The following is a 23152-nucleotide window of genomic DNA, read 5'->3' on the forward strand; positions in this document are numbered from 1 at the left end:
ACAAGAAGTTAAATAAAGTTTTTCATTTAGGCCTATATTGTCCTAGCCTGATGCATCAGCCGCTTATTTCATTACATTTCAAAAAGCGTCTGAACCTGAGCCATAGGGATTCGTTTGCTTCCGGGAGGCGGTTGCTTACATTTGCTTCAACTAATCGCTGCTGCTTGGTGGTCACGTGTGCTATACACCGGTTAAGCTCATAGGTTAATCTTGAGCGCTTGAGTTCAACGTCATCGCCTTCACTTACCCGTCTGTTCGCTGTTTGCTCCGTCCGCCAGAGCGGACGGAGCAAACCGAAACGCATTGCTAGTGTCCTGACTACATTGTTGAGGCAAATTAAATTTGCCGGAACCAGTAGGCGGCGCTAGCCTGGCTAATATTGTCCCATTGTGAGTGAAAGATCTATGCAAGTACATTCCAAAAAAACCCAAGTGTCTTTTAAAACAGTGGTTCCTAACCTTTCTTGGTCAGATTTTTGTTTAATTCATCAATTAGGCTACTAGACATTTCAGGCGACCTCATTTGAATTTCAAGCGACCCCACGTGGGGTCCCGACCCCAAGGTTGGGAAACACTGTTTTAAAAGCTGTCGGCCACGGACTGAGTGGGCGACATGCTGGGACGAGGAGCTTTCGTTTTAACTGCTGCAGCCGTCTCTCCCTCTCGTAGCCTACTCAGCATGCTGTTCAGGGTGTTTGGTTAGATTCATTAAAAGGTGCGTTCCAACAGGAACGGTCCCCTCACTCAGTCCTCTCAGTGGCCGTGTCTCCGCTGCAGACAGGACGCACCGGGCTCTTGGAGCGACGTGCAACGGTGCGCGCGGTCGCTGTGCAGCGATAAAGTTGTCCAGCTACGGCTCTGATTCACGAACTTAACTATCCCTCCTCCTCTGTCACCTGCTGCGTGCCGCGCCGCTGCAGCAGACGGGCATCAACAGATACGTACATGACATCACATGGAAGCGGTGCATTTAAGGTCTAGAAATGCCTGGAGAAATGTAGCTTCTGTGGACGCTACCGCGCTACTGATCAATTAAATAGCTTAACTACTGAAAAGCTATTTGATGTAGAAAACAGCGACGCTACGACCACGCTACTGAGAAATGTAGTTAAGTTACTAACGCCGCTACTTGTAATGACGCTACTGCCCAACACTGCCGGTGACGTGTTCCCTCATCAGGATGAACATTGCACCGTTGTGTATTTTTTGCACTGATCCCAGAGCAGCAATTTGGGGAAATTGCGGAAATTGTGGAGCCTTAAAACAACAAACAAACAAAAGAAAAATCAAACTATGCTGTATATTTGTGTGACTGCTTTCAAAAGATTTGCTGGGAAGAGAACAGGCTTCGGTCCAAACGCTGAAATCAGGAAGAGTTTTCAAGGTGCTTTGTCCATTGATCTTTAAATTTGATAATACTCCCGTTTAGATGTATTAAAATGTTCAGTGGAAGTAGCACTGTACAGTCAAAATACTGAGCGATAAATATTATAAGTCCCGTAATGGAATAATTTGGCGTCTGGAGAAATACTGCTGTATGACTTCTTTATGAAACTTAATTATCTGGATCGATAACACCTCATGGTTCTCTTTTCTATTATTTATTAAGTGTGAAGTGAGAAGGCCTGAAGCTACATCAGAGTGGTGAGACTTGTTGAGGTGCCTCACACAGCTGGACAGAATCTCCCTTCATGCAGCCTTTATGCTAAGCTAATCGTCTTTTTATTTACAATGCAGACAAAAACTTTGTATTAATGTTCATCTAACTCTGCAACAATGATAATATTGTGGAATGAGAGTAAGATAGAGTATGTGCTGTTCATCTAAGCTCTATTGTGCATTTCATGATTTGGCGCTCTTGTGACCTGCTGCTTTTACTAGTTTATTTTGTCTACTTTTAAATTATTATTATACCGGATCATATCACTTTTATATCAACGATCTTAATATTGTTATCTGTTCTTACCTGCCCAGGGACTACAGGTGGAAATTAGCAAATGTTGCTACAACCTGGCTCAAGGCGTCTTCTCCTGTCTCACAAGATTAATGTTTTTATGCATTGTTGTTGTTTTAAATAAATAAATTCCTATCCTATTAGTAGGTGGTACTGTACCTCTCCAACCATGCCGTTCCACATGTTGTTGATCTTCTTGCCGTGTTTTCCATTCGTGACCAGGTAGAGGTCGTACGTAAACTTGACGTTCCTCGCTATCTTCTTCAGGATGTCAATGCAGAAACCCTTGCAGCACTGCTTGATGTAGGAGCCTCCTGATGTGCTGTTACTGCAATGCACAGAAACACACACACACACACATATGCAAAAACACAATTAGGTCGTATATATATTTTTTTATAACAGAGGACATTTCAGTGTTATACAAGAGAAAGCGTGGAGTGCGATTGTAACTGTACTCGGTGACGCCCGCTCATTCCACATCTGGTGGTTTCATCAAACTGTAAAACTAGAATTATTACAGTGCAGTGTCACCATAAATACTGCTGAAGGGCAGACAGAGCTTGTATGTATGTGTGTATGTGTGTGTATGTGTGTGTTTCCCTTAGTGCCAGCTATCCAAACCAGATGAAAACACAGGGGTACTGAGCAGATGCTGCCGGGCTTTAAATAGAGCTGGGCTCTGCAGAACAACCAACCCACATGATTAAAATATCAGCTGTCCTTCCCCTCGTCTCTCTCTTCATTCCTCTACTCTGTCCTCTCCTCTCCCCCCCTTCCCCCACCCCTCTTCCCCTGTCCGTGAGGAGGTAGTTCTCCAAAACTCAGAGCATACCAACATATACCGCTGCAGCTGCACCGACAGGATGCACAGAATGGAAACGGATGTTTAAGTAAACTTTTCTGACAGCCTTCCCCGAGGACGTTGGAGCAGTGAACTAAACTGAATTGTTGAATCAAATGATTCTCATAATCTATTAAACCCTACCAGCATTTTCAAAAGCATTTCCATGAAAACTTAATTCCGTTCCTGTGTCAGCCATCTTTGATGCGGCATATATGGATCGGAACAGTTACTCTGTGACCTTTTCACTTGCCGTTTCAGCTGACTCAAATTCAAGAGGAAGTTCATAAAGAACGGAGGCAGAGAACACAGCGAACGGCTGTCAAAGAACCCAGACATCAAAGGATTAAAAGATCTTTTAACAGCAGTCAACTATATCTGTGGAAAAGTGCGAGAGTGTGTGTATGTGTGTGTAGCATAGTGTACATACTTTATGTATATATACATGTGTGTGTGTGTGTAGTATATGCCCCAGGTGTTCTAATGCACACATAGATGTATACATAAGCTCTTCCCAGCTGAGCCCTCTCCGTGTCCTTATGTCACTATGTAAACACACACATTCCCACACAATCACACACACTTATACACATACACAGTGACAATGGCGGCCTCTCCCCGAGGTATTCGTACAGCGCATCTGTTTGATTCACGTCATACTTGTATCAACACAAAATAAAGTGCAAGTAGTGACTGAGTAAATGTAGCACTTACGGATGGCTGCGTGTATCTACGCATGTTACGGGCGCGCATGGCTGGCTGGCTGGCTGGATGCGCAGGCGGCAAATCTAACGTGAACGGAGGCCTTAGAAGAGACTAGTCATCTCTCGCGCTGTGTGACTCGACTACGCAAGGCATCCACACACACACACACACACATACACACACGCACAGCGATCACTCCGGAGGAAGGTTGAGAAAATCTCGGGTCAGGTCACAAGTTAAACTTCCAATGCGCAGTGATTCAGTCGCTTAATTGTCCGTGCCTTACAGTGTGCGTTGTCATGACTACATGGATCAGAAACTCAGTGGTTGTTGTGTTGCATCTCTTTCTCTCTGAGTCAGTCTGACAGAGACGCTTTTAATATGTTGGATTCTATTTATTCTTAAAAAAAAAAAGTATATAAATCTTCAAAAGAAAAAATAAGGAGTGGAAAGAGAGACAGACCGTCCTGTCACATTCTCTCCTCCTCTATCTAATCCTAATGATTATCCTGAACAAATTTAACTATTTTCTATTGTCTAGTCTAGAAATGTTGACGTTCATTGAATTTTACCACAATAACACTGTCAGTCAGGGGGGGAATACTTTTTTTTTTTTTTTTTTTTTGGTCGTCCATTTGGACTGTGTTGTGGCTACTGATCAACCAGAAGCACAATAACCGATACAGTACTGAGCCGGTGACAAATAATACTGCGGCAATTATGATTAATATGTATGCACTCTGGACCGGCTGTTTACAGATGAGCTGGGATGAGAACTGAATTGTAGAAATTAGCAGAGGCAGGAGAAAGAAGAGGAAGCTGCTGCTGCCTCGTCCTGTCACGCGGGGAAGCTCTTACTGAGGTGTCCATATATATAGCAGATAATTGGAGCAAAATTCAAGATGTCAAAGAATCCAAGGGAAATATTCTTTAAGTTTTACTTTCACTGACAATTTGAGAAATATTTCTGCGTTGTTTACACACTTGAGAAGGCTGCAACATTTTTCAGCCTCTAAAATAATGCCTGTTAGGATTTTTCTTTTTTCAATCTGAAAAGCTTGTTGTTGCCTTTGATGTGTCGAAGCAGTAAAGCTTTAAAAGCCTTTGTCATACATGTATAAAACTCACTGAACTCATCTGAAATTCCAACACTTTATATAAGGAGAATCTCTAAAAAAAAAGTGAAGTTATAACTGAATTACGCCTAAACAAATCTTTGGGAAATGCACCACTTGCTTTAAAATGAATGATATTTAGTATCATTGTGACGTTAAATCAAATCAGTTCAGTTAAAACCAATATGAGTTTGATTTCAGGCCTTCAGCCTACTGCTGCTCTTGTTGTTGTTGCGGTGGAGAAGATGGTGAGGAGGAAAGAAACTGTTTATATACGCGGGGGGAAAAATGACACTCATGAAGTTAGACAATATTTGTGAAACATTATCGCTCCATTATCTGATACTTTTTTATCGAGAGCGACTTGGCGCGCAGATAACAGATAAAACATCCCCGGGTTCACATCAGATAAAGACGTGCTAAAAATAAGACGAGTAAACAGGTATGACATGTTTTTTAAACAGCAGGTGCAGAGTGAGGATGTAGAAAAGAGGGATATTGAGCGGATTATGCCCTTTTTTTCTCCTTTTTTTTCCTTCTCTCCAGTGGATCAAACATGGGGTATTCCTGCTGTCCCACCTGGAGTGGGAAGGACATTACACTATTGAGGAGCAGCAGGAAGAGGAGTCAAGGCCAGGTGAAACGATGACGTCGCAGCCACAGGGAGCGGAGAGCTAAGTGGACGGTTGAAGCAGAGCGCAGGCTTGTAAATACGGATAGACCGTAGCCTGCAGATACGGGCGTGCAACTCCCCGAGGTGCCTTGAATGCCAGGACCAGAATTTAGAATTTGATGTGAACAGCCACCGGCAGCCGGTTGGGAGGGAGGTGGGGAGCATGGGGAGTGTGAGGAGGCGACAAAGGAGAAGGTGGGGAGCAAAAAAAGACAAGGCAGGCAGCAGTAGCCTAGTTGTGTTTCTGGATGCTTTGTAGCTGCTGAACAGAATACTTTACGAGCCTGGCTTAGTGGGAGTTGTAGCAGTCCAGATGGGAGACAGTAAAAGGTGGGGCAGTGTGCCAGAGTTGGGCAAAGGACTAGTTTTCATCCTTCGTCTGGAGGAAAAATCTTACAGGTAACTACACACCGGAGTGTGAAACGTAATCACTGCTGAATATTTACACATCCCTCTGTAGAGAGTAAATATTTTTTACTGGAATCTGAGAAACCGTCTATATATAAATATGTGGAGTTTGAATTCCCCTCTTTCTAATAGTTAATTTGAGTTTGCACAGTTTGGGATTACAACTTTGTCCAACCACCTGCGTAAAACCCAATGATATTCAATTTGTTTTGCAAACATTAAAGGAGAATTCTGGTCATTTTCTAAATAACGCTCTAGAGCTGTAGGTCCCCGAGGGCTACCATAGGAAAAGACCCGAGAAAAATATGTGCAGCCAGGACCTGTAGCTCTCCTCCTGCTAGCTGCGCTACACTGCAGTTAAACAGCAAAGTAATGGGGGCAGAACTTTAAAACCGAGACTTTGGCCTCTACATTCTTTGCAACATCCACCAGTTCCTTACCACACAACACTGACTGTGCATAAACTCTGTTAATATAAGAGAGCAGTGCTACATGTGTGTTTTTGTCACGTAGCTCTGTTCATGCTAGCTTCCTTGGTAGACCTTATTAGTCGACTGTCGAACTCGGGACGGTTTCCATAGCAAATCGAATCACTTTCAAATCCCCCCAAAAAACATAATCAAGTCAGTTTTTGAATCTGCAATACATAACGTATAATATAAAAATCACATAAATCTTTTTCAGCATAGATAATTTCAATTCTGTAAGTTCAGTGGTATCAAAATTTAAACATTAGTGATTAAATTACATGTAGGGCCATTAAATATCTTGACTGTTTCTGCCTCCTTATACAGCCATGTCTTAATAAATGTAGGTAAAATTAAATAAAAATATGCAACATCATAATTTTATATTGAATATTACCTGATTAAGATGAATAATACAGTGCATAGACAACATGTACCACAGCATTACTAATTAACAACGGCAGTGTTTTAAACGAGTAACACATGCAGTACATCTAAAACAACACATAATTCACACTGAATTAATTGATTAAAAAAGATCACAATGAGCGACACATGCAATTACAATGGTAGCAGGCGCAAAAATCAAGAGCGCTGACAGATTGGCATTAGCAAGCTGACAGCAACACAGAGCAATTAATTATTAATGCTGGGATAGAGTTTTACTGCTGTGACAAAGAGCACAAGAGACAAGTGGGACAAACACTGATATGAACCCGGTGAGCCTCCGTTGACAGTTACATATTAGATCTGAAATAGGTACAACCGGTTATAAATACCTGTAGCTTTTCTAATGATACAACCGATTACACAAGAGTTATTTATCACAGAAAAGAACCTTCATGTTGTAACATGGACCATGCAGTTTAGTGAGTTCAGTATTAAGTGGTGTTTCAGTGCTACTGTGTGCATATATTACAGCCACATAGATTTGGATTGCAGTCGCCGAGGACAAACAGATGGTGAGTCATTATTATATAAAGTAAAAAATGAGTGGGCCCAGTATAGATCCTTGTAGAATGAAAGTGGCAAAGAGCAAAAGGGCAGCTGATTGACGATTATGTTCTCAGACAGATTGAGACCAGCTTGAGAGGTGTGATTCAAATAATTTAAAGGGATAGTTCAACATTTTGGCAAATAGGCCCATTGCCATAATCCCTATCATTTTAGGACTAGGTTCGTTACCTCTAATTGTCGGTGCAAGCGGAGCCAAGCTGCTCAGAGCTACGCTACGGAGGCTCATGGGATTTCTTGGTTTCCCTCATCAAACTCATCAAATACACAATCCAACAACTCCAAAATGCTCTGGTGGACAAGTTGTGACCTGCACATTCACCACGCTATGAGATAATAACAGAACATTACGAGACGGAGTTGTTTTAGAGGCAAATTCATGCAAAATCATTGATGCGTGTTCCCATCGGGGGCAGTTTTTCGGCAAGCAGTCTCTGCATTTGCCTCTAAAACAACTCTGTCTCGTAACGTTCCGTTATTATCTCATAGCGTGGTGAATGTGCAGGTCACAACTTGTCCACCAGAGCATTTTGGAGTTGTTGGATTGTGCATTTGATGAGTTTGATGAGAGAAACCAAGAAATCCCATTAGCCTCCGCAGCGTAACTCTGAGCAGCTCGCGGCTCTGCTTTGCTGTTCTAAAAATAGCTTGCACTGACAATTAAAGGTAACAAACCTACTCCTGAAACTAAAGGCATTATGGGCCAATTTGCCAAAATGTTGAACTATCCCTTTTGAGAAAGGAGGGAAAAAAACAAACAAACAGTAGAGGCTGATAGTGTAGTTTTCTTGGGAGCTCCCTCCGAGTGCCAAGTAGCTCCCTGAGATCACGAAACAACACCACCTCTGTCCAGCTGAGATTTAAGAAGAAACAAGCGAGCGGTCTCACCTTGTGTAACACCTCCACTGTACTGTAAGCTGTTCCACTGTGCCTTTAAACAAGTGTGGCTTTTTTCAAATGGCTCTTGATTTTCATGCGAGTAGTAGGCAGGTGTGTGAGGTACGTGGGTGTTATTTGTTCACTAACACATCCCAGTGTGTGGGTACTCTACTCACTCTTTGACATGTTTGCGGCAGGGCACAGAGTTTCTCATGCAGGTGCCGGTGAGGATGTCGACGTTGTCAACGATGACGAAAGGCTTCTCCTCCAGGGTGACGATGGAAAGGTGGTTTTCATCCGCGTCCTCATCCCCGTAGGAGTTGTACCTCGGCCACACGGGGAACATCAACGACAAAGTCCCGTTTTCCCAGCGGCCCATCTGTGTGCGCACGGAAACACACACACACACACACAGAATCAGGAGCAGCCATCTTATCCGAAGCGTTTTGGCTCTTTCATTTCCATGTTTTGCAAAATAGACTGTATCTATTAGTTACCTTCTCCCACTTCCTCTCGCTATTCAGGACGATGACAACCAATTTGGGGTTGGCTTGGTAACCATCTGGAGTAAAGGATAAGTCTCGCCCTTCGTTCCACACATGCATCATGTGTCTGAAACACACAAGAGAGTAGGAAGCTGTTATTTGCTTTTGTTTTGCATCTGTCAGAGTGTTTGTGTGTTTGTGTTTGTGTGTGCACAAGAGCAGATACATTTGAAATAACAAGTTAAGCACTCTGTAATCACTGCAAGAGTATCCTCTTCAAATCAATGCTGTCTTCACCCACTGTGTGTGCAATGCATGCACGCCTGAATCTGTGTGTGTGTGTGTGTGTGTGTTTGTGCACGCATCTATTTGTGTGTAGGAGGGGAAAAGAGTCAGAGGCCACATATCTCTCCCATCAGCATTCTGCATTGATTTCTCTACAGATATACGCCTGAAAGACAAGCCACTGGTGCAACAAGGCTGCCCTCACTCTCTTACTCACTACGCTTATCCTGCATACGCAAACAGATCCTTCCCCGCTGAAACATTTACGCATCCGCTAAAGTAAAGCGGCAAAGAGAGGAGTAAATGAATCAGTATCACACACATAACAGTGATATGGGATTAAGAATACTCACTCCGGTAAAACAATTATCAGAAGGCGCGCATGTTTCCGATTTGTTAAGACTGGGATAATAGCATGAATTCCCACTGTGGGGGTGAGGAGAGCCGTCTAAGGAAGTTTACTAAAAAGACCAAATCACTAGAGGGACTGCAGACAACACTTTCTCTTCAATGGCCCGTGTTCTGTTTTTATTAGATACGGTTTGATTTATTTTGACACTGTGTCGAACGCGATAGGTTGGGTGACGCCGTACGACTGAAATATCATCTGACTGAAACAGAATATTTTCAAAAACCAAAAAAATTTCAGCTTTACAAACATTTATGAATTTGGCACATGATTTCAATTTAACATAAAAACAGAGAATTATTTTCTATGTGAACATTTATGTGAAAAGGATGCATTCATCATGAGATGTGGTGACAGATGCATTGGTTCATTATTCTTAAGCAAAACTAAAGCAGCACTTCTGTTTTTTTCTTTTAATGTAGGCCGGATGGGGCCACAAATAATTCATCATGCATGAACTCAAATATTGCGACAGGAAGTCAAGATGAATAAAGGGACTGGCCTGAGCGCTGTTAAACATGAGCCCTGCAGGTGAGAACTATGATAATTACACTCCAGTTCAAACAGGTGGGATTTCATGTTGTCGCATCCACGGGAGTTGGGTATTAGAGTCGACACACATAAATATTGTTGTTGGACAGTGGATTACACAGCGGTGCATTCATCATCTGTTCTTACAAAGACCAGGTAGCAGGTCTGTGCTCTTTCAAAGCAGGCTGCGCTAGCACTGAGAACTACTGAGTAAATAAAAGGTCCCTGTCTCCCCAACACACACACACACACACACACACAGGCACTGCAGAAACACCAAACAGTCACACTCCCCTCTCTCAGCAAATGCAAATAATTAGACGAGAGAGTTAAAATAGAAAGAGGAACCTCTGCTCTATGTAACTGAGCCATTCGCTGCTATTACAGATTACAATGCTTTGACTATTAGTGACATGTCAGGACAAATACATATTTTTGTGTGTGAGAAATCTTCATAGTGCAGCAGGTGATGCCCTTGTCACAGAGCATTGGCACGGCTGAATACATATAGCAGAAACACTGTTGGAGTCTATTCTGGGAAACTGCTGTCTCCTCCTATTTCAGGTCTGTTACCATTTCTGGAGAAAGATTTTGATCTAAACAGATAAGGCTGGTTTTTGTTTTTTGTTTTCTTTTGGGCATGTAAAACAGGCAGATTCCACAGGGGGTTCAATGATTTCAAAATTTTCCGCGTGCAATATGATTTGCATGAACTTGAAATTCAATGAGGATTTAAGTAGCAGCATCAGCTGCATCAGAGAAATATATAAATTCCCCCGTTAGTGTAAATGCCATCTTTAAAAAGTGGGTCCTGCTGCTGCTGCTGCTGCTACTACTGTGTGTGTGAAGGACTTTTTTTTTCTCCCTGTTCCTGAAGTTCTTGGGCAGCCACTGTGTGAGCACTTTCATAAAAGCATGAATAAAGAAAGAAAGGAGGCTGTTCCCAAATTCTGTGTTATGGCAGGGAGCATCTTTGCAGAAAAAAAGTGACAGCTTACAGTGGTACAGTGGTTCCATCAAACAGAATAACATTTTGAAATGTACTACAAGGAGTAACCTCAATAAAAAACCTGCGCCGTTGTGGTGTCCAAACACACTGGAGCTGGAGTCTGCTGCGATATTAATTCCTGTCAGACAAGAACGACAGAGAATCCGACGACGGGGTTGATTGTGTCTTTTAAGTGGCAGATTATGTTGTCCTATTCCTACTCCACCTCACATTGTTTATATGCACACTGCGGCAAGATTGTATCTAGACTAATGTATGCAGAAATTCTGATCACAGCCTCACCACTTCCAAATCAGGGGTGTGTGGGGGGGAAATCCAACCTGTCAGTTTATAACCACAAAAATTGGCTGCAGTTGTTTTGACAAATATGCAAATTCAATCTAATAAGTTAGTGAGACAAATGACATACCTCTGACAGGAAGAGAAAAAAACAACAGCGCTCTTCCAAAAGGGTTTGAGCTGCTGGAGAGGTCTGTCTGACTTATATTGGATCAACCTGTCAACAACTGCAGTATTGTATATGCTTTGATATATACTGTTATGGGCTAATAAGAGAGAAAGATGGGATAATAAAGCCACTGTAGTGAAAATCACACTGTGGCTCTCATTCTAATGAAGCAACTCATAAGTCATCATAGATATGCAGAGCCTGGCAACCTGACCTTCATGTTTTGTTTTTTTCTATTATTTTGTCAGACTCATATAGACTTCTGAATTAATAATCATATTTTAGCCATTGTATGCTTCATATTCAAAATGCATTCACAAAGCCTGTCTGTATTAATGTGATAATATTTTGTTTGAATACGTTTGCATGCACGACGTCCTTTTATTCTTCCCTTTTGTTTAAAGGATTCCTCATCACATGTGCATGTACAGTACAAACACACACACCTTTACACACATGGACCAACATACAGTAGCCTATACATACCACCCACAGAGACATGTAACAAGAAAAAAAAAGAAAGAGAGAACAAAGCTCGTAAAAGCTGCTGTAATCCTGACTTAATGAGTGAGTCCAGTCACGTGAAGCCAACAAGATGAAGAACATACATGAAAACACACACACGCACACACGCACCAGACACACACTCAGGGTTCCCACTCTTTTCTTGAAATCGTTTTCCAGGACATTTCCAGGACATTTTCAGCTGCTACAGTCAGTCTGACAAACATTTTTTACACGATACACTGATTCTTCCCCCGTTCCATTCATGCTTTACTTTACAGAAGTTTTCTTTTTGACAATGGTACCTTATTTTGTACATTTAATACGTTTGTTTCTCTCATTCTCTCTCCCAGAAATCTGAGATGTGCAGTCTATGGCTCTAATTTATGAAATAATCTCTTAAATACTTAGAAATGATGACTAATTTATCATAGAACAGCACAAACATGTTTTTTTGTTTGTTTGTTTTTTGGAAACGAAATCCTTAGCAGGGTCTGAAAAAGTCAAATAGAGTAGAGCTCTGGTAGCTGATGTCATGATGTGATGTGATTTTCCAGGACTACTCAAGCTTTTTCCATGACATTTGACTTTTCTTCTCATTTTCCATGTGTTTTCCAATTGGTCAACCATTTTCCAGGTTTTCCAGATTTTCCAGGACGCGTGGGAACCCTGACACTACTGTAGGATCTCTGCAGCAGCAACACCATGGAAGTGTGACTTCAGGAAGGCAGAGCGGGGCTCGTACACGGAGCAGTCATGTACACAACAGTGAATTGTGTTAAATGTCATTAAACATCGGAGTGTTTAACACCGCTGTCATCTCTGCTTCCTTTCTCCCTTCTACTCCTCTCATTAGTACATTAAAAAGAGTTATGTAAGCCCACTCCACACTCAGCTACAAAGACAAACAGAGTTATGCAAGTCCCTAGACCTTGATCTCCACACACACACACACACATATTCACACACACATACACACCTGCGCAGGGCACTAGGTGGGAGCTTCCCAGGGCTCCTGTCTGACGGCGTGCTGTAGCAGCTGCTCTGGGCCTCTGGCAGCTCCCCCTTCTCCCGCAGCATGGAGGTGGCTGCAGATGAAATGATGCCCACTCCATCCCGCACCCGCGTCTCCAGCGGGTATTCCCAGTCATCGTAGGACACGGAGATCATGCCCAGGGGAAACATCTGAGATAAGAGCGGTGGGGGGGGGAAAGAGGAGCAGATCTGAGAAGTGGCACATATGGTGTGTAAAAAAAATTCACATTTTGACTTTTTCAATCCCAGTTTCAAACATCCATATGTAGTTTTTCTCTCTCAAAGGTGTCGAATAAATGGACCATTTATAAGTTCTGTGTGGCTTCCTGAAATAATTCACAGCTTCATATTGAATTATATTAAATGCCTGAGCAGGCTGTGCGTCCGGAAATTGCTCATTCAGGTGCCGTGCTTGCCTTTCAACTGTCAAAATAAAATAATTTTGACAAACTAAATAGCTCCCTAAGTTTATCTCTCAAAACCAGACTGAGCCAACATCAAAAAAAAAAATGCTGGCACAGTAATCTGTCAGTCTACCCAACAATATTTTGTCTTTCTATTTTAATTTGCCTCTAACTGTAGTATCAGATTGTTGTCTAAAGAACAAAAACCCCACACAGACAGGAAGGTTGAGTTGAGGAGAATGATGGACACGAGGAGGAGGAGAACAATCGTTTCAGAGGCTTTTGAGAAAGGTAAGCAAACACTGGCTATGTTTCCATTTTTAATGTGAGGGGAACATTTGAGCTGATTATTATTATTTTAATTATAAATACACATATTTATAAGCTATTTGGATAATAGCTACCTTGCTGTCCTACATTGTGAGCGTGAAGGTGTATGAAACACTGTCAGGCCCAAGCATATGTTGTAAAGGTACAGAGAGGATGTAAACAAAGCAGCATGAGAGGCGATCGCTGCCAGATTTCAACAAACCAAACAAACGATATGAGTTGCAGTTTGGTTTTTAAGATTATAGTATAGTCACAATGATTCACAATATCACAATGTCTTAAACTTAAAGGAAAAAGCTGCCGTTTTGTGAGATATGCTTATCTAGTATTTGATATTTGTTCAGTTTGAATTGTCAACTACTTATATTAGATTAAGAAAAAGACTAGAAACGGAGTCCAATGGAGAGAAATCCACCTCACATCACCTCTGAAGCTCATAAAAGAACACATTATGCACTCAGTGGCTATTCGATTACTGTATGTATAATCTATTACAATCCAATACAAAAATTCAGCCAAAATTTCCCTTTAATGCTATTAGAATTATAATAGCACAGTTATGTGCTTAGAAGTGATGAGGTCACAACTTAAAGGAAAAAGCTGACGTTTTATGAGATATACTTATCTATTATTTGATATTTGTTCAGTTTGAACCACCTACAACTGTCAGCTACTTAGCTTAGATTAAGAAAAAGACTAGAATCGGAGAGAAACAGCGATGATGCTCAGTCCAAAGGAGAGAAATCCACCTCACATCACCTCTGAAGCTCATAAAAGAACACATTATGCACTCAGTGGCTATTCGATTAGGTCTAATCTATTACAATCCAATACAAAAATTCAGCCAAAATTTCCCTTTAATGCTATTAGAATTATAATAGCACACTATTATGTGCTTATAAGTGATGAGGTCACAGCTAAGAGACCGGGTCAGGGTCCACTTTCGTCAGCCAAGAGCAGAAATCTCAGACTGTAGTGGGCACAGCTTCACCAAACACTGTAACAATGTAGGCCGGTCTGATGAAGTGGATTTCTGCTGAGGCTGCAGATGGCCGGGTCAGAATTTGGCATCAGGAGCGTGAAGCGATGGATTCAACCTGCCATTACCAGGTTTGGTGGGTCTAATGGTGCGGGAAATGCTTTATTGACACACTTTGGCACTCCCCCCCGTGATACCAATCGATCACCATTTCGGTGCCACAGCTTGAGTATCTTCAACGACCACGTGCGTTTGCTTTATCGCCCCCCCCAGTCTAGCGTCTCCTAATGGTTATGTCCAGCAGGATAATGCAGCGTGACACAAAGCAAGAGTCATCTCAGACTGGGTTGCATAAACATGACAGCGAGTTCGGTACTTCAGTGGCCTCCCCAGTCTCCACATCTGAGTCCATTAGAAACACTGTGGGGATGTGTGGCGCAGCAGAAGATTGGCAGCGTGGATGTGCAGCTGACAAAGAAATTATGCGATGCAGTCGCGTCAACGTGGACCCGGCAACACATGGGAGCTTCTCAAACTCAACTTGAGGAATCAAAGAAGTGAGGGCTTTATTGAGAGCAAAAAGGCCCGAACCCCCCCCCCCATGTATTAATGCCATATTCCTAACAAAGTGCTCAGTGAGCGTATGAGATATTTAACAAGATGCTGAACTACTTTTATGTGCTGTTTCTTCTTGTAACCTAGAGAATAAAAGGAAGAGAGCGGGGACGGGGAGAGAGGTACTGTAGCAGATGACCTGGAATAAGAAGCAGCGCTCGTCTTGTCAAACCACTCAAAAGTGGCCACCTGTTACTACATATGGGGCCTAAATACCTCAGGGGTAAAGTCTGGGTTGCCCGTGGTGAGGCTGGACACGATCCAGATGTAACCGGCTCCTATCAGGCCCAAGGACCGCGCTTCCTCCATTATGTACCTGTCGAGAAGAAGTGGAGTCAGAGAGAGAAAGAGATAATCAAGATCCACTGTAGAAATTCGGCAGCGTGTGACGGTGAAATAAAAAAAAACAGATTCACAAACACTCACAAAGCCTCATCCTTGGAGCAGTAGAGCAGTATAACAGGACTCTGGATCCTCTTGAGGGCGATGTGTGATTTAGAGTTGGGGTCACCATCAACAGCATCTAGAGTCACCACGCTCTGCATGTCCCAGCGCACAAAGCTGCAACGACACGACACGCCGGTAAATAATCCAAGGTGCTTAATCTTGTCAGCTGCCGTAAATAAAGGTTAAGGGTGAAAACATAGTGTGTGTCTGTGTCTGTGTGTCTGTGTGTGTGTATACATCATTACCTGTGATCCACAGTTACCCTCAGTGTGCTGATAAAGTCCTGGTACCCGGGGAACTTCGAGGTGACGATAGAAAAAACGTGCCAGTCGTACTCCTCCATTATGGCGAGCATGAGCAGGGCCTCCTGCTGCAGCGCCGCGCCGAACTGGAAGAACGTGGACTTCTCATCCTACAGTGACACACACACACAGACAGAGGCCAGCAGCACAGACAGTCAGCGGATTTAGGTTCGTCTGAGGGACTGAATTAATTGCAGACAAGTGTAAAAAAAAAAGGGAAAGGAGAAGAGCTGGAGTGAAAGGAGTGCAAATCAGACTCAAAAACCCGATAGAATTAGAAGAACCGTAGACCCGTTTTCAATTTTTTTGCAATCAGCGAGCCAGCCAGACCGGGGAGAGGGAGGGAGATAAGAGAGAGGGTAAGTGTTAGAGAGACGACAAAGAGAGAGAGAGAGGGGGGATACGGGAGAAAGAGGAAGAGATACTGAGAGAGAAAGACTCGGTCAACAAGTGCAGGAGAGTGAGTGAGTGAGCGCTGGCAGGGGGGGCGGCCTAATGTTCGGAGATAACTGCCTCATAACTCACCGGTTTGATTCACTCCCCTCTCGGTGGCCACTATGGCAACAACCGTGCACGGTCTTTAAAGCTAATTGAGCCAAACACAGACCTTATTGTAAAGAGCTGTATTATTGAACCGGTACAGTGCTTTTCTTTAAATGTTAAATGTTACACAGCAATGAATGATGAAATGTAATTTTAACTGTAAAAAAAAAAAAAAAAAGGCGGTGTCATTTAACAGCCGCCTCGTTTGAAGTCGGACGATATCCTCCATAAACTGTGGCTCCGAATTTCACAGCATTAATTCACAATGCCATGTACAGTTAAATCATTTAGCCTTTCGCGTTGCAGGAAAACTCGGGGGTCAGCGTGAAGAGTACGAGGCAGCGGCAGCAGCAGCAGCTGTAGCGGTGGCGAGCATTACCAGGACCAAAGCAGCTATTAAACAGAGTGAAAACCCAAAGTGAGTGTGAAATAAGTTGCTAATGATTGCAGAATGTATGTTTGCATAAAGTGTAAGCTGAGCCTCCCCCTTGGGACACAACAAATAGACAGCAACACAGCTCATCCACAAGAGAGAGGAGAGAGGAGAGGAGAGAGGAGAGGGAGGAGCAGCAGACGGGGAGGGGAGAAAAAAAAAAGAAAAAGGCTGAGGGGGAAGAATGAGAATGAGAAAAATGTTCCAGTCTTGTGAGTGAGATTGAGATACCTGCTGCGGAGAGAAGTGGAAAGAGAGAGTGAGAGTCTTGGGAGGAAAACTGACAGAGACACAAACATCAAGCCTCCTCACAAGGTCCCTCTCTTTCTCTCTCTCTCTCCTACACACACAAACACACACAAACACACACACACACACCGACCACATGCACACATACATGCTCTAACACCCCTTCCGCAGAGGGCATCAAAGAACGTGACACATTAAACATCAAAGCCTCATAAACACACATGGAGAATCAGCTGTCAGCTCTCGTCTCTCTGCCCCCGACCTCCCACCCTCATGTGTGTGTGTTTGTATATTGATATGTGTGTGTAAACCTTATACTCTGGCTGTAGTCTTGTGTCCTTTAGTTTAACAAAAAGCTCTCAGCTCTGCCCATCACATACACACACACACATACTGTATAAAGCAGCAGCAGCCCTGCAGAGACTTAACTCCCCTCACCCCACTACTGCTACACAAAAAAAGAGGATGAAAAGTGGGAAGGAGAGAGGATGAAATTGTACTTCAAAAAGATATATCTCACTGTTTTCATCTGTGTGTGTCTGTGTGTGTGTGCATGAGAGAGAGAGTGTGTGTGTGTGTGTGCCTATCTGTAGGTGTGTGAGACTTTATACTTTACCCAGATTTAGAGACAGAAAAAAGGAGAAGTCTCCCTCTGTGAGGCAACAGGCACATCCTCCAATTCTGCCCAGATAACACCAACCAACACACTCACATACACCAACACACACGCAGACACACACACACAGTACATACACACACACACACACACACACACACAAATACACACAGACAATCTCACACATACAAATACACAACTGTTCACTCGTACACATACAAATCAGTTTGTCACAAACTTGTTCATATTTTTCGGCCATTGTTTCTAACTGATGATGATGATGATGATGATAACGCCCTAATCACAGTAATTGTTGAGACTGAGGATGGGAGTTATGGGGGGTGGGACGGGTGGGGGGTGCAAAGGGACATGACATCACAACGCTGCAGCACAGACCAGAGAGATGATGTGATGATGATCAGATGAACCCGACAGTTGTTTAGTCACATCATCCAAATCACTTACGGGCAAAACTGAAAGTGTGTGCGTAAGTGACGTCTGTGTTCATTATATCTCTTCAGACTGGTGTGTACTGTATGTGTGTGTATGTGTGTGTGTGTGTGTGTGTGTGTGTGTGCTCGACTACGGAAAGAGTCGTAGGTCAAATTTGAACCAGGCTGCTCCATTTGCCTTTTGTTTTCTCTTCCAGATTGTTTAAAACCTGAACAATAATAATAATAATAATAACAATGCTTACACATACAGTAACATAAAAAGTGAGACTTTCTGTTTGGGTCATTTATGTATAAAGCAAAAGCTCCACAACATTTTTCTTGTTTGGTTCTAAACTGTGATGATTTGCTGCTCTGTTTTGTTTTATTTTTTGTTTTGCTTTTCTCTTGCCGCCATAGCCTTGGGTTTGTGATTGTTACTGTGGATATGTTATTTGAAAATATCACTTTGAGCTTTGGGGACTAATTATGGAATTTTTTTTACTGCTACTTTAAAAAAAAAATATATATATATATATATTACATCATTGGTATTGAATTGAGTACATTGGGAAAAAAAGAAAAAGAAGAAGGATTAATTAAATGATATTTAAAAATAGTAATTGGTTATAGCTGTAAAACAAATACAGACATAGATTTAACTAAGAATACCTCCAGAGGAAGATACACAGAGAACAAGAGAGGTCTTTAAAAGAGAACTCTTAGAGAACAGACATCACAACACACACACATAAACTCAAAATGCATCATAAACAGGTAAAAGAACACATCATCATCATCAACACCAACACTATATTGCTGATGGAAAACAATGCACTTTTTTTTCTCCAATCAATTAAGCAAACCGGTCTCATCATCATTTTATACCTAGTTGAGTTCATACGCATGCACACACACACACACACACACACACACACACATACATACATACATACATACATACAGTGATGATGATGATGATGATAATATGGCAGAGATGGTTCTACATGACATACATGTTCATAACATGCTTTTAACATATTTAATATTTACACCTGTCATCAGGGTTTAAGAGAGAGGAGAGGGAGAGGAGGGGAGGAAGAGGGAGAGGGAGAGGGAGAGGAGGGGAGGAAGAGGGAGGGGGAGAGGAGTAGGAAGAGGAGGAGGAAGAGGAAGAGGAAGAGGAAGAGGAAGAGGAAGATGAGAGGAGAGGAGAGGAGAGGAGAGGAGAGAGGAGGAGAGGAGAGGGAGAGGAGAGGAGAGGAGAGGAGAGGAGAGGATGAGGAGAGGAGGAAGGAGAAGATGAGAATGAGGAGAGAAGAGGAAGAAGAGGAGAGGAGAGGAAGAGGGAAAGAGAGAGGGAGGAGGAGAGGATAGGGGAGAGGAGAGGAGAGGAGAGGAAAGTAGGGGAGAGGAGGAGCGGAGAGGAGGGGAGAGAGGAGGAAAGGAGAGGAGAGAGGAAGAGGAGGAAAAGGAGAGGAGAGGAGAAGAGAAGAGAAGATATAAGAGGAGAAGAGAGAATAGGGAGAGGATGAGGAGAGGAGGTGGAGGATAAGTGGAGGATTTGGAATGAATGATGGAGAAGTCTTTTTTAGAAAGACTGAGAGGTGAAAGGGGAAGATAGATGATGATAGTTGCTGGTGGTTGCTGAATTATAAAGGATAAAAAGAGACGTTGACACAGACCTGCATCTTCTCATCAAATCACACAAGTCCACCAAGAAGCTCACATATGAATAATGCACAAACAGAACACACACACACACACACACACACACACACACATGTATTTCCACATTATAACCCACATACCTAGAGATTTACTGATGACATCGCGCATCAATTATACAAATACCGTGAACTTCATGTACAGTTTCACATCCACCCACTCCCGTCGGTTCACACAGCACATACACATGCGTACATGCACAAAGGCCCCTAAAAATACAGCTTTACTCATATAAGCCGGCACAGCAATGAATAATACACCACCAAAAACCAAGACAGTATCTCACTTATTCTCTGTCCACACACACACACACAGTCACACACACATACATACATACGCACACACACATTTACACATACGCACGTGTCAAATTTCATTTTTGTTTACAGCAATCAGATTAAGAAAATATGAATGTGTGGAGAGAGAGAGAGCTGTGCAGATCCAGGCTAATGAGGGACAAACTGACACATTTCTAGAAATCACTGGAAGAGGAGGAGGGAGTTATAGTGCCGGCTACAGGAGGAGGAGGAGGAGGAGGAGCACAGTCCTCCAAGTGGTGAGAGTGTGTGGATGAAGAAGAGGGGAACTGAGCTGAGCCACCGAAAGCTAAGGAACAATTATTTCAAAGGCCGAGGGAAGAGTATGTGAGTGTCGACATGGGGGCTTCGCACAATAATAGGAGGATGGTGCTTGTACGCAGACTAATCTGAAATAGACAGAGGTAAGAAGAAGAAGGAGGAGGTGGAGGAGGAGGAGGAGGAGGAGGAGGATGATGAGGCCAGCAATGTGCTTTATTAAAATTTAATGCAGCAGGCCAGTTAGGATGGAGCCGCTACATTAAGTTGGCCTGACAAAGTATGGCCCCCAGATGCTGCTAAGTACAATCCCACTTATGTCTGCACAAAAAAAAGTGCAAACAAACTAGCAAACTAGCAATAAGTCCTGTCCTGTGTCAACAAAGTGAAGAAGCTTGTGCTGCTGCTGCTGCTGCTGCTGCTGTGGCTTAAAGGGTCACATGTAAAATGCAAAATGCAAAAATACAAAGTGCTAAAAAAAAAAAAAAAAGAAAGAAAGAAAGAAAAGGAGGCCCGGTGGCAGCTCTCCAAATGCAGATTTTCAGAATGAGATTCTGCTTCAAGTCGAGATGCAGACAGATTAAAATACATCCTCATATTATTCTGGTGAGCCCAAGATTAAAATTCACTGGCTGCACACTGCATCGAAAAAAAAAAAAAAAGTGGCTCCCTGAGGTGTGAGGTGCAGGTAACCGACAAAGCACCACAAGCTAATTTGGTATATAAATTACATTATAGCTTGGTATTTCCAGTGGATCAGCTGGGAGCAGTAAGCACCTCTGAGAACAAGGTTACCTCCACAGTTATTAATAGATCCAGTATATTCCATCCGAATGAAAGTTATGTGGGAAACGTGCTTCCATCAAGATGAACATTAAATAATAAAATCCTACTTGAACCCTGGGTCACACGCTTGTCTCATTCATCATTCAGGAATCCACATGAATATTTTTCACGGCCCAAATTCTGACAGGAGAGAATGAGTTTGTGACTGAAAATGTCAAAACATATAGAAGCAGTATGATCAGATTCATTTTTTATTTACTTTTTTACAGATAAAATGAACCTGATTTCTTCTTTTGTTTGTTATGTTTTATATTTACCGTATCGGTAACACTTTATTTGACGCCTGTAACACATTATAACCATTCTTATAATGAGTTATAATGCAGTTATAGCACTGTATAACTATAGTTATAAACACTCATAAATGATCATAATGCTTTATAACAATAATCATAACACACTATAAAGCATTTTATCATGACTTATAAGGTCAGTTATTATAATACGTTACAATTCGTAACTCACTGACAATGCCCACATAATGCATTATGAATATAGTTATAATGTGTTATAATTGGCTTATAAACATGTATAACTATCATTATAAACACTCATAAATTATCATAAGGCTTTATAACAATAAGCATAACACATGATAGAGCATTATAACTCTATTATAATACTTGACCTTATAAGCCATTATAAAATGCTCTATAACGTGTAATAAAGCCTTACTACATTTACGTATAATGCATTATCGATGTGGGCATGTGGGCATTGTCAGCGAGTTACTGACAATTATAACGTATTATTAAGTCATTTAAATGCTTTATAGTGTGTTATGATTATTGTTATGAAGCATTATGATAATTTGAGTGTTTATAACTATAGTTATACAGTGCTATAACTGCATTATAACTCATTACAAGTGTGGTTATAATGTGATATAGAGATAGGTGTCAAATAAAGTGTTACCACAGTATCTTTATTCATACTATACACTAACCTAACAGCTTATCTAACGGTGCAGTTCATTAATGTGTGTGAATGTGTGAAGTTTTGTTTCAACGAGACTTTTATCAAAAAGCTGGTGCTGTAAGCAGGTGGGTGTTGGGTTTGTAACAATGGGCCTTTTTACATGGCTTTTTCACATGTCATAGGAGGAAGAAATTAATCACACTGCAGCAGTAACAATGCAACGAAGGTGTTAATTCAAACCATTGTGACACAATAGTACACCACTGAATACTGCTCACAGTAGAAAGGCATGTGCAGCAGCAGTGTATTTTGTTTTATACAACAACAACACAATCCAGGCAAAGCAGGGCTAACCTCTGGTATTTAGATATCATTCATCAGCTGAAGTGTCCCTGTTAATGTTGGACCTTATTGGTGTAATTAAGATTAATTAAACCCAGCAGGTTAGTATGTTAGGAGGATGAGAGTAGGTGCACTAAACAAGGGCCAATAAAACATTAAAACTGCAACTGAAGAGCTACACTGTTAGACAGGACATGTTTTCTGTTGCAGTTCTCTGTGTCAGTGCTCAGCAGATGTTCTGCAAAACCCTCACGCTAACAAACACGGCCCTAAATCCATCCGCTAACAAAGAATTAGCCCGGCAAAGCCACTCACAAACAAACACCTACCGAGGCTGTTGTCACTTGACCAGCATCAGAAAGTAACAAAAGCCGAAGCACTCAGCCGCCAGGAAAAAATCTGTTCCCCAACGGAGGCATTTACTCAACAACAGCGCGTTCTTTTCAAAAATAAATCTACACATGTCCATCATGTTTTTTTGTTTTGACGTCCTCGGTGTAGGCTACATGAACTGTGTTGCTGTGCTGTGCTGTGACTTCAGGAACTCCACAGTGCAAATAACAGTTTTATGAGCGCCGCACATACATCAAACATGTTACATCAAGCAGCCATTCTTTGAACATCCCTGAG

General features: G+C 42.2%; 1 protein-coding gene across 1 annotated transcript in view; it reads right to left on the reverse strand.

Moving 5' to 3' along the window:
- Nucleotides 1–23152, reverse strand: part of grin2ab (glutamate receptor, ionotropic, N-methyl D-aspartate 2A, b) — a 113329-nt gene that overhangs the window by 20291 nt on the left and 69886 nt on the right. The window contains exons 5-11 of the mRNA XM_085783741.1: nucleotides 15785–15951; nucleotides 15519–15653; nucleotides 15309–15408; nucleotides 12709–12914; nucleotides 8556–8670; nucleotides 8235–8437; nucleotides 2113–2281 (exon numbers count right to left, since the gene is read on the reverse strand). Coding sequence (XP_085639867.1) covers nucleotides 2113–2281; nucleotides 8235–8437; nucleotides 8556–8670; nucleotides 12709–12914; nucleotides 15309–15408; nucleotides 15519–15653; nucleotides 15785–15951 — 1095 coding nt within the window. The remainder of the gene's footprint in view (nucleotides 1–2112; nucleotides 2282–8234; nucleotides 8438–8555; nucleotides 8671–12708; nucleotides 12915–15308; nucleotides 15409–15518; nucleotides 15654–15784; nucleotides 15952–23152) is intronic.

The sequence above is a fragment of the Trachurus japonicus genome, chromosome 1 (genome assembly GCF_045865225.1).
Source record: "Trachurus japonicus isolate A0001 chromosome 1, Traja_1.0".
Classification (NCBI taxonomy): domain Eukaryota; kingdom Metazoa; phylum Chordata; class Actinopteri; order Carangiformes; family Carangidae; genus Trachurus; species Trachurus japonicus.